This window comes from Eschrichtius robustus, chromosome 20 (genome assembly GCF_028021215.1).
Source record: "Eschrichtius robustus isolate mEscRob2 chromosome 20, mEscRob2.pri, whole genome shotgun sequence".
NCBI lineage: Eukaryota > Metazoa > Chordata > Mammalia > Artiodactyla > Eschrichtiidae > Eschrichtius > Eschrichtius robustus.
The window spans coordinates 40,526,583-40,544,065 of NC_090843.1; the positions used below are offsets into that span (position 1 = coordinate 40,526,583).

The following is a 17,483-nucleotide window of genomic DNA, read 5'->3' on the forward strand; positions in this document are numbered from 1 at the left end:
CGTGTTTAATCTTATTACTTCCCTCGGGAATGTGCTGGGGCAGGTTTTATGGAGATGGTGGCATCGCTGACCTAGAAATTTTAAAAATCCAGCTTCCGGGGCTGCACCTGCTGGGATATGGCTTAGAGCTTGTTACACAAGCCTTCTGATGCTCAGTTTTCTCATCTGTGAAATGGAGCTAAGACTAACTGGCCTGTCTATTTAATGAGACAGGATCAAGTGGCCTGCTATGAAGAGTCACTGACCTGATGGAGCCCGAGAGGAATGTGTAAAGGGCTGAATGATAATGACGGATTATTACTATTGCTGTTGTTATTATTCACAGACGCATCCAACAGCCATCGCCCGCCTTCTCACGCCTTCTGCGCAGGTTTCAATTTGAGCTCCAGCCCACGCCTGTGCATCTTCAGCTGATGTCCTTGCCGCCCCTCCAAACCCAATCTCATCCTTGTAGGTTTTTGCAGGATTTGCACAAGTGGTGTGTTTTCTTCAATATTTATTTTGCAGGCCATTTACTCGGCATGACTGTTTTTACAGTGAGTAAGGAGCAAGGCTAAAAATAACTTAGCTGGTAACCAGATCAGTTCTGCATTTGACATTTACATGGAATTCATTTGCATCTCATTTGTTCGCCTTTCTGTTTAACAGGTAGAATGTAAGAAGGCTCAGCCGAAGGAAGTCATGTTCCCACCTGGGACAAGAGGCCGGGCCCGGGGACTGCCTTATACCATGGATGCTTTCATGCTTGGCATGGGGATGCTGGGTGAGTCTGGGCTGGACCCTGGGGACTGGGTCACCTTCCAGTTGGGCAAACTGCTTTACCTGTCTGAGGCTCAGCTTCCCCATCTGTATATGAGGGTGATAATCCCTCTTACAGGACAGTTGTGACCATTAAATTAGCAGAGATAGATAGATAGATAGATAGGCCGATAACTAGATAGATAGGCATCTTGTCCCATGCCTGGCTCATAGAAGGTATTTGATATTATTTTTTCCCATTTCCACCCCCTTTTTCAAAATGAGGAAAGGTTACTCTGCCTCAGCCCTCTCTGCTGACTGGGAGTTCTTAAAGACCTATGGACTCCTGGCTGGCTTAACTTATGTGAGCCAAGGCTACATTTTCTAAAACTTGGGAGAGGAGGGGATGTGGTAATGGTGGGTGATAATCCTGTCTATTTAAGTGATTAACATTTTTCTCTTGGGGTATCAAAATTTGTGTTTAAATGGGTGTCTTAAATAACCTGTTTTATTCTTTATTTGCAAAAAAAAAAAAAATGATGAAAGACAAAGTATGTTTGTTCTGATGAAAACTGATCTCTCCTGGCTTTTAGAGAAATTGAGTTGCATATTATGCCCCATCCTTAAAGGTATCTCTGTCCGTCCTGCATAGATAATTGGAAATCTTGCTGCTTAAATGGCATGAAAGATGGAGAAAGCAGTGGAGAAGCATAATGGTGTGGGTCGCAACAATAATTAGAAATTTCAAGGCGAGAGAACGGTATTTTAGTGCAAGTTATTGTGTGTCGGGAAAATACTAATTAAATGGGATAAATGGTAGTTAATGGTAAAATTCCATTCAGGCACACGGTCTGTCTAGTTTTAATGGGTTTCATTTGGTTTGACTAAGAGTCCCTCTTCTACATCGTTTGATAAGCTCTTTATGTATTTTCAGATTTGCTGCTGTTTAAATCATTCTTGGCTCAGTTTTAAATTTATAAAACTTTTCTTGGCTTTAGAATTTAGATCTTTAAAAGAATTGTATCTATTTGTCTGAGGAAGTAACAAGGCAGGTAAAGTTATTTTGAGGAGCTTTAAAAAATGGAAAAGGATGCCATGAGAATTCTCAGAATGGCTAAGATGTTAAAGCTAATTTTTTAGCTTTAACAGAGTTTCAAGGAAAATTCCTATTTTAATTCTTTAAAAATTGGCCAAATGATTCTAACACTTATCTGGAAGAAGAAACACATGAGAATAAATAAGAAAAACTTTTTAAAAGAGAAATGAGAAAAAAGAGAGTTTGACCAAATATCAGAACATAGTCCAAAACTACAGTAATTAAAATAGTGTGGCATATAGGAAGGCAACTGTTGACAGAAAAAGTTAAGGAGCCTAAACTAAATGTGTTTCTATGTATGAGTTTAATTATTATAAAGAAATTAATTTTTAAAAATCAATGAGAATTATTTCCTGGTTGACTGTAAGACACTTGTGTAGCTCTTGCTCTAAAAATAATTTGTATGTGGCCTTTACCTTATGTTATATCCCAAAAGAAACCCCAAATGGATTAATAGTTCCAAATGTTAAAATAAAATCTTAAAAGAGTTGAGCCCATTACTGCCTGCTGGCTTTCAGAGTCTTGAATTTTAAATGATGAGTATAAAGTCCCTAGGGCATCAAATGGGGGGCTTTTTAGGATCCAGATCTTCAGGAAGTGCCCCCACCCTTCTGCCTCTCACTTGATACCCTTTATGTGAGGTATCATGTAACCCATGGTTTTCTCTGCCTGCCTGGGGGAGATTTTCTTCCTGGGGAAGCAGAGGTGTGGAGCAAAGCCAGCTCACTCATGTCAGTTGCCAAAGAGCAAAGGTGAGGTGCTGTATTCTCCCCAGATGCCAAGCAAGGGTTCGGGGCTCCACAGACCAATGGTTTCATAATGGGAGCCCAGGCAGGTGCCTTGTTGACTGCAGGAGGCATTCAACAGCAAATAGTCCTTGAGCACCTACTGTGTTCCTGGCCCAGGGCCAGCACTGGGAGACAGTGCCTAACAAGGCAGATGTGGTCCCTGCCCTCATGGAGCTTGTGGTCTAGTGAGAGAGGTGACATTTAACAGGTCATCACACGGATACGTTATTACTCATAATAGAGTTGTGAGGTGCTTTACGGGCACATAATGAGGAATGGAAACTAGTTGGAGGAATCAGGGAACACCCCCCTGTGGGCGTGACATCTCAGCTAGGATGAGAAGGATGAGCAAGCCAAGGGCAATGCAGGCAGAAGAAATAGCTTGGAATGCAAGGGTCCTAGTGTGGAGCCCCGACGGCCATCAAGGCTGCTGCTGGGCAGGTCCAGGCAACGCGTGTGTGAGGAGAGGTGGTGGGCCGAGTGGCTTGGACCACAGTTGGTGGTGGGCAGACCCACATGGTCCCTGTGCTTCTCCAGACGCCATCTGATTAGTTCCTGCTCTCTGAGGGATGGAAATGTGATGGATGCCAGGTACTCACTCATCTTCCCCGACTTTGTTCTCTCATGTTTCAGGTTATGACTTCCCTGAGCTGCAGTAAAGAGGTAGTAATAGCTGGTTTAAAATGTCATTGTGGTTGAGTCTATTAGTTCTTGAGTCATAGCCTCCCCCAGTTCATCCCCATCCCCCAGTTCATCCCCATCCCCCAAACCCTTGCTACTTAAGGGTTTGGCCTTTTGCCCACATAGCTCTGGTTGAGGCTGCCACCAGGCGAAACCCTCATGCCCCAGCCAGGCCCCCTCAGGTCACCGAGGCGCTCCTCCACCCCCAAGCAAGCAGAGAGCTCTTTGGGTGGAATTGATGGTGTGGGTCCGGCTTCCACCAAGGCGGGCTGTGTGGACCACAGGAAAGGGCTCAGGACTTCAGAATCAGGAGATCTGGACTTCTTGTCTTGTCAGCTGTGTAACTTCGGAGGGACAGTCTTCTCTGTCCTTCAGTTACCCCATCCCTAGGGATATGGGAACCCTCACTTCATGGGGTTGTTGAGGATAAATGAAGCCGTATCATGCCCAACCAGTGCCGTATTTTGTCAAGTTCAAGCTGCCACGGGTGGTGGAATGCACCTTGTGTACCATCCGGAAAGAAAAAATATATACTGTTAACTAAACCACATTGTGAGATGGGTCCCACTTTCAGGATGTTAAGATGTGGGGGGGAAAAAAAAAAAAGTGTGTCTTCTAATCAACAAAATACAGTAATATATACTCAGACTGGGAGCTGTTATTAGTAAGGTACTGGGGAGCCCCAGGCAAATTACCACCCAAGTAGGTATCCAACACCCTGCCACTTGGGATCCCTTCCTGCTGGTGACCGAGAACATAGCTAGACCTGCATCTGTGTGTGACTTGTGCCATGGCACCTGCAGCCTCCTCCTCGGACCCCCAGCCAAGGGAGCTGGATTATCTTTGAATTTCTACCTCCCAACAAGATCCGTGCACTGGACTCCAGCCCTCATCAGCTCCCAGCCCTCCTGAATTCCCCAGCTACTATGTTGAGGCCACCTAGATGCCTGCTGAGACGGGGCCTCCTGAGAGGTCCCCAAATGTGTCCCCAGTTGGGAACCAGCTCAGCCTGAGGTCCAGGCAGAAGGGGGAATCAGACCACCACCCAGGGAACAAACTCACAGTCTCATGATCTGGTTGGCCTGTTGCCTCCCCAGCCAGGCTGGGCTCTTCACCGAGCTTTCTCTGATGCGTTCGCCAGAAACTCCCAGGGCTGCCCTCTCTTTCACCCACTGGCACAGTTTGGCACCCTGGGCCTCTGGACTCTTGGTCGAGGAGAGTGCCATCTGCTGTACTATAACTGAAGCCCTTGCTTCTTGCTTCTTTCCTTAAAGTGATGTCACCAGTGAAGTCTAATCCTTTGGCAAGACGGCCTGACCTGGGTCACCTGGGTCATCAGTCACCTGGGTCACCATCTCTGTGGTGCACTAGGCCTGCATATCAGTCCTAGAATCACCACCATTGCCACCACCAACAATTTGGCTGATGGACTTGGCTCACGCAGAAACGCTTTTTTTTAAGTTTGTTAATGAGATGAGGTTTCAGCGATTTAAACTTTTATTGTCGAAAGAGCAGAAAAATACATAACACTGTTAGGGATTTTTAGAAGTGAGACTGTAAGCCATTAAAGCTTTTAATTCCATTCATTCAACAAATATTTATTGAGTACCTCCTAAGTGCCAGGCATTGTTCTAGATGCTGAGGAGGCACCAGAGAAAGAAGTCTGATATCAGGGAGTAGACATCCTAGTGAGACAGCAGACACACTGGTCTATAAATGACTTGGAAACTGTGGAACTAATTTTTAAATACCCCTTAAGATTTTCTCCATACTTCGGGAGGTCTCATCAAAGGGAGGCTGATGAGCGTATAGCTGCAGTTATTCTTTCTTGATCTCTCTTGCTGTGGCAGCGAACGTTCTTGGGAGGAAACCTACAGCTGTTTTGGTTTTAGCTTTCATAGCCTTTGACAGAATCGTGGAATAATCAGCCCAATGGGAATTCCTTTAAGAAAGTGTACGAGAGAAGAGGAGGAGTCATCGTTAGGTCAGTCTCCCTGCCTCTGAGCTAGACAAAACCAAAATCAACTAAGACCCTTAGGAAAGGTATTTTTGCAGCTCTCAGACTTTGTTCACTGCCTCACCCACCCAGGGCACTAGAATCTGTTTGGTTTTTCTTAATGAAAGTGGACTTCTTAATAAAAGCAAACATGATTATTGTTGATATATCTGATTCCTCTTGGCCTTCTCAGCCGTATAATCCTACTGCCTCTAACTATCTTGACCTTGCTGGGCACACACTCTTTAACATGTTTGGTAGCAGTGACAGAGAAATACCTCATTGCTGAGGCTTTGAAGGAAAGCTTCACCCTGCGGGCCGAGAAGTGGAGAGACATTGCTGACCAGCTGAAGAAAGCCAGAGGCATTCTTAGCAGCGCTGTGAAATCCTGACCCAGTGTTCCCCAACATTAAGCCCCTCGGAAATGAAAGCAAAAAAAAAAATTTTTTTTTTGTCTGGAAGGGATGAGGAGCTCTAATCTGCTGGCATTCACTGATCAGAAGGAGATTGGCTGGAACATATAGCCGCATGCCTAGACTCATTTGTAATTTCAACTGGGATTTGTCTTTCCCCAAAATATCTGTTGAGGTCATCCCCAAGGAGGTCTCCATTTGTTCAGCCGTTTTCTAGTAAACAGAGGAAACTCAAACTTTAGCTCTTCATTTTCCATCTAGAGCAGCACAATGCACTAGAACTTTCTGCGATGGTAGAAAGGTCCTATATCTGCACCGCCCAAGATGGTGGACGCTAGCTACATGTGGCTATTGAGCATTTAAGATGCGGCTGAAGAACTGAAGTTTTCTTTTTATGTAATTTAAATTAAATTAAACTTTAATGGGACAGCACAGGTCTGGAGGAACCCCTGCAACTCCAGATGATTCTGGGGGCCCAGCGTCCTTGTAGACTATGGCCTGGAAAGGGCCCTTGGCACTTGGTGTCGCACCTGTATGCAGACCTCATGGAGCCACCGTGGTGCCCCAGGCAATGCTCTGCACGCCACGCAGCAGATGTGTCACACGCTGGCAGCTCCCAGGATAAACAGCCCTGTCTCTCGTCTCTTTCAAGTTGGGGGCCTGGTGGGAGCAGTCTTCTGTGACTCTGAGTAGCTGAGTAACAGAGCCTGGAAAAGGATGAGTCATGTGCAAACATCTTCTAGGGTTGGAACAAAGATATAGAACCACAATTCTGAGAATTCTGCCAGCATCCCCAAAGGGGGGTGCCCCAAATGAGCCAACTGGCAAATTCAAATTCTCTTGTTGATTTCTGATTGATTTTTTTTTTTTCCCACCATGGAAAGCCTGTCTGCAAGAAAGGTGGTCATCCAGGCAGAAGGCTTGGTTTTTTTCTTTTTGACAAGAGATAATTACTGTGGGCTTGATCAGGCATCCAGAGTACTGGAGCAAATAAATTGTGCAGTGGCCAGTGAGGGAGGGGCCCGGCTGCTAATGGAAGTGGTGGCTGGGTCATCTCACCGTAATGTGGCTTGATGGAGCGTCCGCATGGGTCTGCTGTAATGTGCTATTGATACGCAGCCAGCCAATTTCCCCCATGTGGCTGGAACTGTGAGCCGCTGGAGCAGAGCTGGGCTGCACAGCAGTAAATGAAGAGGAAAATTGAAGTAATGTTGTATTATAAATTTATGATTTCATCTGCCCGACCCAGAGGATGTTCGGCGACGGGGGGTGGAGATAATATCCCCCACTCGGGCCGATGCCAAATTCTCATCTTTGTTGTACAGGAGACAATTTTGACGTGCCCAGGAAGATTGGGGTGAGGCCCCAAACTGGGGTGAACTTGACCATGCTTTTCCTCATTCCTGTTGAAGACTTGCGAGTGTGCCAGGAAGTAGGCAGATACAATGGAATCCTACTGGTGACTCGAATCAGGGAGGGACTGGGCATTCCACCACCCTCCACCCCACCCACCCTGAGGGAGTCTCGAAGGTGACACATGGGCTTAGGTTTTTGTTGCCACGTTAACACTAAAATATTTAAGACCCCCAGCACTGAAGTTAGAGGCAAAGGAGTCATTTTTCACTAGGAAAGCCCTTGGGCAGCAGTGATTTGGCTGTTTGCATATAATTCGTTAATCAATATTGTCGAAATAATGGTAAGAAGTCTATTGCTGAAAGATCTGATTTGATAGCAGGTGATTAATTTGGAGGAGAATTGGGCTGGCCAGCCATGAAATAAATACCAAGGAAGGAGCCAGTATGTGTGTGTCCACTTAAGGCACCCGAGTCCCCGTCTCTGTCCCTATTCTTTGTCCCTCTGTCTCTCTTTCCCCGTTGGGTGCCAGAGCTCAGCAACTCACTGGGGTCTGTTCCTCTGCAGCCAGGACAAAGCTGCCAGGTCATCCTGGTTGGTCTGGGCATCCCTCTGTCAGCAAGGCACCAAGTGCTGGGAAATAAACTCATGCAGAAAGAGCAAGCGGCAAGACCCTTGTGGGGTGTAAACAGATCAATTGGCCAGTGAGCTGTGACTGCAAATTTGGAAAGGCTCTGGCCGAAGCGAGGGAAAGGAGCCACAGCTGGTCTCTGTTGAGAATTGGGGCCCATCAGCACTTCAGGGGACCTGCAAAGCTTTCTGCAGATGGCAAGACTCAAGCTCCCAGAAGGAAGGGAAGAACCCCAATGGCATGGCCTTGGGCCAGAGGCAGAGCTGGAACCCATCTCCTGATGTCTAGTCCAGCAAACTTCTGTCTTAGGTCTGATGACAGATCTTCCGGTCAAGGTGAAAGCTGTGGCACCAACAAGCAGAGGAAAGTGAAGGAGGGTGGGTCCCATTTCTGGACCCCCTTCAGCATAAAAGCGCTATGAACAGGCAGCAGGAAGACCCGCAAACTCTAACTCATGATGCTGCACCCAAGCTGGAATGTAGTGAATGATCCTGGTCTTCAGCCGTCACCTGCAGGGTCAGAAAATGCTTGTGACATGTGAGAATCCACCTTGGAAGTGGATGATGAGACCCCAGAGCCTGCGTTTAGGGTGTTCAAGCTGCTGTATGGAGCCACAAGGAAACATGTGGAAAGCCGCCACTTATCGACCTTATGGTTGGAGGGCGTGAAGACAGTCCTAAACCCGCCCATCAGAGCAGCTTTCTACTAGCGTTTTGGTGACAAAGCAACAGAAATAACTCTGGCTGCTATAAACAGTAAAAGAGATTATTGGAAGGGGCTTGGGCAACGGACAGAAGTGCCAGGAAGGCTGGGGAACAGGCAGGAACTGGGGAGCTGGGCGGTCAGCCACAGCCCCACCAAGGGACAACCCAGGAATGACCTGGTTAGGGGGCCACTGTTGCCACCAATGGACCCTGGGCTCTGCTGCTGACGCCAGAATAGATTCTGAACCGTCCGCCCTCCTCTGCCCCGCTGGCACCTGGAGAAGACTTGCGCTGGCCCAGCCCAGGTTCACAGTCTGCTTCCCAGCTGCCAGGCTCAGCAAGAGCAGGAGGGAGGCCTTTCTGCTTCCATGATGGGAGGCAGGCCTGTCTCCAAGACTCCAACACAGAGAAGGGGGTTCAGGTGCTGGGCAGCCGAAAACAGCCACAGGCGTCCCGCTCAGAGGTCAAAGCAGAAGTCAGGCTGGCAATGGTGGTGGTGGTAAAGTAGGTGGCAGGCTGGCCAGGGTGGTATTTTAAGAGCGTGAATGGACTGAGTTTCTTCTATATTGAGCGGAGGGAAGCAAAGGGAGCCTGGCAGGCTGGGAACGGGGCAGCCATGGGTCTCCTATGGCCAGTGGAATTTCCGTCCCAGAAGGCTACCCCAGCCTTCTTTGTAGCCGAACTCAAGAAGTCGGGACGTGAGGAGTTAGGGTCTGAGTGGGCACCACGAAGGGTAGGGAGCTGCAGTGGCATCTCATGGGGGGTTGGTAACTGGTAACTGATCAGAGACAACCACAGGGACGCCAGAACTTGCCAGTACTTTCCTCTGCACCCCACGCCCAGTCCAGCAGCGGTCTCCACAGACACCCCTCGGTTAGCCAGCACCCCCAGGTAATCCGCTGGGACGGGTGCCTGGAAGGAGCACGCTTGCTGGGAAATGCCTGTCGAGGCTTTGGGTTCATGCTTGTGGTGCACATTTAGTACAGCCCGGCCCTCCCTGTTCTCCCAGGGCCCTGGGAAGATACGGTGGAGTGTCCCTGCTTGGACGTGGCTTGGTCCCCCGGGCCATGGCTCATTGGGCCCAGTGTTTTTCCAGAGGCACAGAGTCAGCCCCGAGTTTTGCCCCTAGACTGTGACCCCACCCCGCGTTCCTTATGCTCTGTCCATGGTGCTGGCGAAGGACTTTAATCTCCTACTGTCAATAGCCTTAAGGTAAAGTACATAGAGGGTAAGCTCTGCAAATGTCAGCGCCCGGCGCGGGCCGAGGGTCTGGGGCTAACCTGTGGCATTTACTCTGCAGGTTCAAGAAAGTGCGTGGGCTTTGGGGGTCTCTCGGCCCAAATACGGGCTAATCACCAGCAGGCTGACAGCAGTGCCCCAGCCACGGGCGAGGGGTGACCCAGGCCCTGGGTAAAGACCCCCACGGGAGACAAGTAATTTTGTGGAGGAAAATATCTCGGACCGTGTCTCACTCCCGCCCTCCCTCGGACTCCCCCAGCCTGAAGCAGCTGCACTAACCGACGTGGTCTTTCTCTCTGTGTTCAAGGCTACCCCAACTTTGTGGCAACCTATGGCCGCGGCTACCCTGGATTCGCTCCTAGCTATGGCTATCAGTTCCCAGGTGAGTGGCTTTGTCTCCCAGGGCTTTGGGGACATGGGAGGTGGGCTGCATTGGGGGGAGGGGGACCCCTAAGGAGAACCAACTCACGCATGCATCCATTCACGAAATGACCTACAGGTGCTAAGTTTCAGATCCACATGACCTTGTATCCAGCTCAGGATGCAGCCCAGTTTCTGATTAACTGAAGTATTTCACTGGTCCCGGGTCGTTGAGAGTGGCTTGTAGGGGGAAGGGAAAGAACCAAGACAGGAGCCCTCCTTCTGCTTGCCCTCCGTTTTCTGAAACCTCTTCCAGGTTCTCTCTCCTTGGGGAGGGGACTGAACTTGGGGCCCAGGGTTTTCTGTCTCCCTGTGCCTCCCCAGCATTCACGTGCCTTGCTGTCCAGACCTCACCTTCCTTCCTCCCCTCCTCCGGCTCCGGTGCCCTTCTGACATGTGTGTTGCTGGGTGTGCTCTTGGGTTTGGGTCTGCTCTCTGTCCTGAGTGATGGTGGCGGGGGGGTGGTTAGATTCTCCCCTCCCTCCATGTGGGCGTCAGAGACTCAAGGCAGAGCGCCCGGTGATACCCACTCACGTGCCCAGGCTGCTCTAGCTCCCATGTAACCGGGAGGCCTGGGACCCCCAACCTGTGGGGCAGCGGGGGCCGTGGTCCTGCAGGGATGGGGGAGGGGCGTGAAGGAAGTGATGTTTTATGGGGCTTGCTTTTCCCTAGAAGAGGGGAAGCCAGCCTTCCCCAGACCTGGAGTACAGCAAGAATGTACTGAGGTGCTCGGGGGTGTCTGTGTTCTAAGGACAGCTGGGGGGTGTAGAAAAGATGCTAGGAGCAGAGTTCTGCCCTCTTGGTTCTGTGTCTTGGGAGGGGCCGCTAGGGAGCTGGGCTTCCACTCCTGGTTGGTCATCCTGCCAAACCCGGAGGCCTGAGCTGCGAGGCGGCAAGGCGAGCAGGACATGGCCCTGGGGGGACGGCGCTCTGAAGGCAGTGGAGGGCCGGGCGCGCGGCGTGCGAGGGGCCGGTCCCACCTGTGCCTCAGACTGAGCTTCGGGTGGGGAAGGGTGTGTCGGGGGAGGTCAGCAGGCATGTGGGACACTGAGAGCCATGCTCTATGGGGGACAGATCCTCAATCATCAACAGAAGCCCTAGGCTCTTGTCCTGGCTGCCCATGACCATAGGCAGGTCACCCAGCATCTCGGGGCCTCTCTTTTGTCTTCTGGAAGTGAGGGGTTTGGGCAGGATGGTCGCTGGGGTCCGTGCACCTTTCTGATTGCGGGGGAGGCGGAAGAGAACAGCAGGTACAGTAGCAGAAGTTCAGGTGGAGGGGGGTGAGTGGGGGGACTTGCCCACAAGTGTGTCCCCTGGGCCGGGTGGTTTCCCCACCAGGGTGGGCCCCTCAGCAAGCATCCTCAGCTGCCCCAAGGGAGCCCTCCGCACCGCTTCTCTGCTGCACGTGGCAGCTCAGGTGGCCACGGGCCTCTCCAAGCAGGACACCAGACACCACAAGCTGAGAAGCCAGCACCGGGCCAGGCACGGTCTGCACCTCCTCTAGATTTTCCCTCTACAGATGGGGACTCTGAAGCCTGGAGAGGTAGAAACCCTGTTCAAGGGGTCACAACCAGTAAGGGGCAGGGCCAGGATTGGGACCCAGGTGGCCTGGGTCTCAACGGCCATACCCCATCATCTTCCTAGCATCCGTCTGTCCGGTACGTCACACTAGCCACATGCAGCTACTAAGGTTTAAATTTAACTTAAGGAGAATTAAGTAAGATGGAAAATTCAGTTCCTCGGCCACACTAGCCACACTTCAGTTACTCAGCAGCCACGTGGCTAGTGGCTACTGTCTGTGCAGAACATAAAACGTTTCCATCACCACATAGAGTTCTGTTGGATGGAGCTCTTCCAGAGCCTACATGAAGAAGTGTGTTATGATGAGGGGTGCTTGGTCCCCACACGCACATGCATGCGTGCACTGCCTCTCCTGGGGAGACCTTGTGTGTCACCGTCCCTGTTCTCCATTCCTTGCCTGTCCTGCTCAGCCCAGAAGCTGGTGGTAGTTTGGGGGAAGGCTTTCCTCTTCTTCCCTCCCCTACCTTCCTCCCCAGGGGATAAGAAGATGTGCAGGGTCACACATCCTGGCTCGGAGAGAGTGCCTTGCTGCTCTGTGCGCTTGGTGCAGCCTACCTCCCTTCACAACCAGGTTGCCATTGCCCCCTCAGTGTAGCACTAGGCCCAGCACACACAGTTAGGGATCCTAACACGGTATAATTTGGGGGAGGGGTGACACAGTGGACCCCTTGCTCAGGCCCCCGTCTCATCTGAGAACCTGCCCTCGGGGCCCCATGAGCCAGCCCAGGAAATATCTGGTTGAATTGTGTCTCAGGGACCTGCATCCTTGGGTCTGCCCTAGATAAACACGTATGCAGGATAGACAGGGATGCAAGAGTGACCAACCGAGGCTGGGTAGGATGAGATGGGGTCCCCCAGGTGCCTAGCCCTTCACCACAAGCCAGGGCTTTGGGAACAGAGCCGGTGGGAGGGTGGTGGTAAAGGGACATGGAATGGGCTTGGGGTGACCCTGCCCCTGGAGGAGTGGCCTCCTGTGGAAAGGCAGCTCTGTCTGCTGTCCAGGAGCCTCCAGCAGCCGAGGACTCTAGCACACAGAGCCCAGGTAGGCCCCTGTGGTTTTCCAGACTCCTCCTGGAGCCTCGGCCTCAGGGGCAGGGAAGCTTTGCAGCATTCTGACGTGAGTCTCTTGCCCCGTGCCAGTAAGGAATGTCTTCAGTGGATCTGGCCAAGGGGGCTGGGGTGCAGAGGGGTGACCCAGGGGAGGGCAGCCCAACTCTGCCCTCTCCTCGCCCCTGTCAGGGCGGCTCCGCTGACCCCCTCCCCATGCCTGTGAGTCAGCGACGTCAGCACAGCTGGTCTCATCACCACCAAGGTGCCCTGGTGTCTTTTCTTCGTGGTCTTTCTTTTCCATGTTCTCAGTGGTGCCCACTTCACCCACTGCCCACCTCGTCTCTCTTGTGATGCGTGTACCTCCCGCACCCCTCCCAACCCTTCCTGAATCCATCCTGTGGGGTGATGCGAGGTAGCTAAGAGCAGCGGAAGGACACCCGCGTCCTGGAGGGCTGCTGAGGTCTGCATCCTGTGTGTCCTCACCACACACCGAGTGTCCGGCGTCCCCTGCAGGAAGGTGCCGCCTCTTCACCTGAGTTGGCCCTTTCTGTGAATCCCTGTCTCATCTGCTGGTGTCCCTGCTTTACCTGTGTGACCTGGGCTTGCTGCAGACCTTTCTGGTTGCACAGTTGGTGTTAAGAAATGCCTGTCTCTGCCCACCTTTAGGCTCCTATGAAAATAAAGGAGAGCTGCTCCAATAAAGGGGGCTATGGGCTTCAGATGACTATTAGAGTGGGGGGTAGTTCTCTTCCAGAAAGGCTGAGTGGTGATCAGCCACCGTGGACGTGGCTCCTTCTTCCCAAGCCCAGATGGTCCACCGCGTGCCCCTCACCCCCAGCCCAGCCCTCGTGGATCGGTGTGGGGACTGGACTTATTACGATCCTGAGCGGTGGTCTCCTCTCTTTTTCCCCCTCTGGACCCTCATTTCAGTTCAATCTGTTAATTTCTGTTCTTATTTCACTTTGCAGACTATTTGCCGATTTCACAAGACATAATTTTTATCAACTAGCTCTTAAGAGAGGCATAACAAATTGGGGTTTGCTACCATTACTAGAGAGAGGACCCAGTCCCTGCCGGGGCCACCCCACTGCTGTCAGTGCCCACTGAACACTGTCGTAGCTGCCTGTTGGAACGAATGTTCTTTTTCTCATTTGTAATTCTTGGAAAAGACTCCTGTCCTCAATGCTTCTCTCAGTTTTTTAAAAGCAATTTTATTCTCCAGTCCCCTCCCAGTTTGCTTCTCGTATGCACTGTGAACACCCACCCACGCATTCCACCTGCCACCCTCCCAGAATGTAATGGGGCCAGAGGGAAACTTCTCACAAACTTTGTAGAGCCTTCCTCAAGGGAATCTAATTATTTTAAATAATTAAATTATTTTAAATAATTACCAAATAGGCTTGTTGGGGCATTTCATGGGTGAGCTTGTAAGTGCTGGTGCCCACAGGGGTTGGGGATATGTGACTTGGAGCACCTATGTCCTATGGCAGACAGAACCAGAAGTGAACACACACACACACACACACACACACACACAGACACACACACACAGAGACTATTGTATAAATACTAATGTGAACGATCTAATCTGGTAGAAAAATTATATAAACATTATCTGGTTGTCTTTGTCTTTGGGGGCCAGTCCCTCAGTGGTTGTTGCTATAATAATACACACCTGTCTTCGGGAAGGGACAGTGGAGGCACCCAGGTGCTGCCACCACATCTCAGGCCCCGTGGGCACTGATCCACACTGGGTCCCTCTTTCCCTAGCACCTCTGCCCTCACCTCGCTGCCTGCTGGCCTTGCATTCCCTGCTGGCATCAAGGGCCTCTTGGCCCACTGGGGTCAGAGGGCACGAACACAGAGGGTCTATCCTGATCAGGTCGGTACCCCCGATGGTCACCCCCAGAAGGGCTTCCTTTCCCAATGATCCTGAGCCGTCCACTTCCCCGCTCTCTTGGATTAACGAAGTACAGCTCAGTTGGGCCCTCAAGAGTCACCCCTTGTTCACGCTCAGGGTTTGTGAGAAGCGACCTGCGTGCTTCCGTCGGATGCATTCAGTCCCTCCTTTTGAATGTCAGTGTCCTTTAGACCCAACCTGTGCAGTTGTGTTCATCTCATTAAAGACGCTTGATGTAATCATTGGTTACTTTCCTTTTATTTTCCCTCAGGCTTTTTCATAAGTGCTATTTTTCCTTTTTAATCTGTATGGCTTTTTTTCCTCTTTATTTTGTTCTGCTATGAATTGCTTTGCTTTGGTGAACTTGTCCTAGTATGCTTGCCTCACAGACGTTTTAGCCGTTGTGAATTTTCTTCATCTCTGTAAATAGTTCGTCTGTGCTTCTCCCTATTGCCGTTTTATTTTTACCCCTGTAAGCAACTGAGGTAGAAAAATAAATTGTTTACCACGGACATGCTGTGTGCTGCCGTCTCTTAGCCTGACAGTGTCCTGCTCTCGCTCCGGGGGAGGTGAACGCACTGAATAACCGGTACCAGTGACAGCCTAGTGCGGTTTCTGAAAGCATGCGCACTCCCCCTGGCTGCCGCCTGTCCCCAGCCCTCTCTGCTTCCTCGTGTCCCCTGCACTTGCTCGAGGGGGCCCTGTCCTTGAGCCGTGGCAGAGCGTTTGCATGCAGCAGCTGCTCGGTCCGCTCCCACGCCCCTTCCTCTGCCATCGCCCCCTGCCCTCAAGTGAAAATGCCACTGAACATCTGGAGCCCCTCGCATCTGTGCACCAGGTGTGTGTGAGCCCATGCACGCACTGTGCACACCTGCCCACATGTGGTTTGCACGTAGCTTGCTTTCCTAACTCCCCTGTATGGTGCAGGTCCGAGGAGGCACCTGTGTTGCTGGACATGAAGCTAGAAGATCTCATTTCCAGGTGCCACTTGGCCCCATAGTAGCCATGTGACCTTGAGCAAGTGACTCTTAGCCCTCTGAGCCCTCGGGATTTTAATAGTGCCTAGTGAGTTAGGTTTTTAGAATTACCTAGGGTAATGTGTATATGTGAACATGCCTTATAAATTGGTGAATGCTATACAACGGGAAGTTTCAGAAACGGTGGGCATTGGTGGTCTTATTCTACCACTCTCCAGAGTGGTTTTCTCTTCCTCGTCACCCCCGATGAAGCTGCCTGCTGGTGGATCTACTTATCAGTGAAAGGAATGATTGAGAATCCCCAAGGGAGTTGCTGGGACTTCTTGCTTCACCCCTCCTCTTCCCTTCCTCCCTCCCCACGTACTGATCATCAGGCAGTGGATTAGGTACTAAATATCTGGACGTGAATAAGGCTAGCTCCTTCAGGATGCTCATGGTCCAGCTGAGGGAGAGAGCCAGTGATCAAACCCATTGAGCATCACGGGACAGGTGCTTAGCTAGAGAGAGGGAACCTCTCTCTGCTATAAGGGGACAAAGACAGGCTGCTGGTCCTGCCTGGGGTGACACCACTACTGGGTCTTACAAAGTCAAATAAAATTAGCTGGGTAAAGAAGAGAAGGAAGTGTATCCCAGGTAGAGAAATGACATGCTTAGGCACTGAATCAAGTATTTTTTTAAAAGAAAGAAAATGCAATATAATAATGCCTAGGCAAAATAAGAATTTGTTTTTTCTCTCCAATGTGAAAGAAGCCTGGATGTGGCGCCACAGTTATCAAGGGTCTGGGTTTCTTTTATCTTTGTGTCCTATTCTCTTCAATGTAAGACTCCATCTTATAGACTAAGAAGGCTGCTCAAGCTCCAGCCATTACGTACTCATCCCAGAAGAACACATCTCTTCCCTTTAATAACACTTCTTAGAAGTTACGTGTGGCACTCTGCTTAGATCCCGTTGGTCAGGCCTTAGTCACATGGCCACTTTTAGCTGCAAAGGAACCTCAGGAATGCGTTTATTCCTGGTAACCATGTGCCAGCTAAAAACAGGATTCTGGTATTAAGGAAGAAGAGTGAAATATTTATTAGGGGACACTTAGCAATCTCTGCCACAAACCTGAAAGGGGCTGCAGTGCAGGTCCCAGGGATTAAGAGCAGTTAATGGGGTGGGGGTGGGTCAGGGGAGACAAGGTTAGAAAGGGGGGCAGGTTCCAGAATTCACATTTGATCCACAAAACACATGAAAAACCCTTAGAGGATTTTAGGTAGAGGAGTGATGCGGTCAGATTTCCAAAGTGAGTCAGAAGGGGTTTGGAGAGGTGGTGGTGGGGGGGTGCCAGTGAGGGACCCATGTGGATGAGTTCAAAAGAATGCTCCCCTCTTTCTGCACTGCCCCTCCTCCTCTCTGCCTCCTCCTCTCTGGGCTCTGTTCCTCTCCCCCTGCCTCAGGTTGGCTGTGGCCCTTTGGGGGTCTTTCAGCTCTACTGGGACAGCAGGGTTAATGCGGCCCCAACCGCCAAAGAAGTGAGCCACAGCCTTGGCTACTGAAGTGACCTCAGACACAGGGCCCTCGGGGCGGCCAGGAGAGTCAGGCTAGCATCCCTGGCTCGGTGCTCCCACCTCCCTCCTAGGATGATTGTGTGGGAACAGCCGGGTGGTACAGGTTCCAGGCGGGGAAACCCTGGGACTCTGGTTCTGGAAGTGCCAGTTTGTGCTTCTACCTCCTCAGTGATAGAAAACAGGTGCTGACATTGACTGATGGGGACTGGCTTCCCAGAGCACTGGCTAAGAATGGTCTTGAGGCCAAGTCTTAGCTCAGCAGAAAGGGAGCTGTGGTTAATTAGTGATGCCTGCATGGTTGCTGGATCCGGAACTCACAACTGCTCACCACGTATTTTGCCTTCCATGTTTCCAGTCTAATGATG

The 17,483-nt window shown here is 50.8% G+C and overlaps 1 protein-coding gene across 4 annotated transcripts in view; it reads left to right on the forward strand.

Annotated features, from left to right (window-relative positions):
• MSI2 (musashi RNA binding protein 2) overlaps positions 1-17,483 on the forward strand; it is a 387,038-nt gene that overhangs the window by 331,541 nt on the left and 38,014 nt on the right. For 3 of the 4 annotated variants that reach the window (XM_068531153.1, XM_068531154.1, XM_068531155.1), the window contains exons 9-10: positions 649-763; positions 9,947-10,021. In XM_068531153.1, the coding sequence (XP_068387254.1) occupies positions 649-763; positions 9,947-10,021 (190 nt within the window). Of the gene's footprint in view, positions 1-648; positions 764-9,946; positions 10,022-13,658; positions 14,830-17,483 lie in introns of those variants that run through there. The other variant, XM_068531156.1, reaches the window with a different exon arrangement.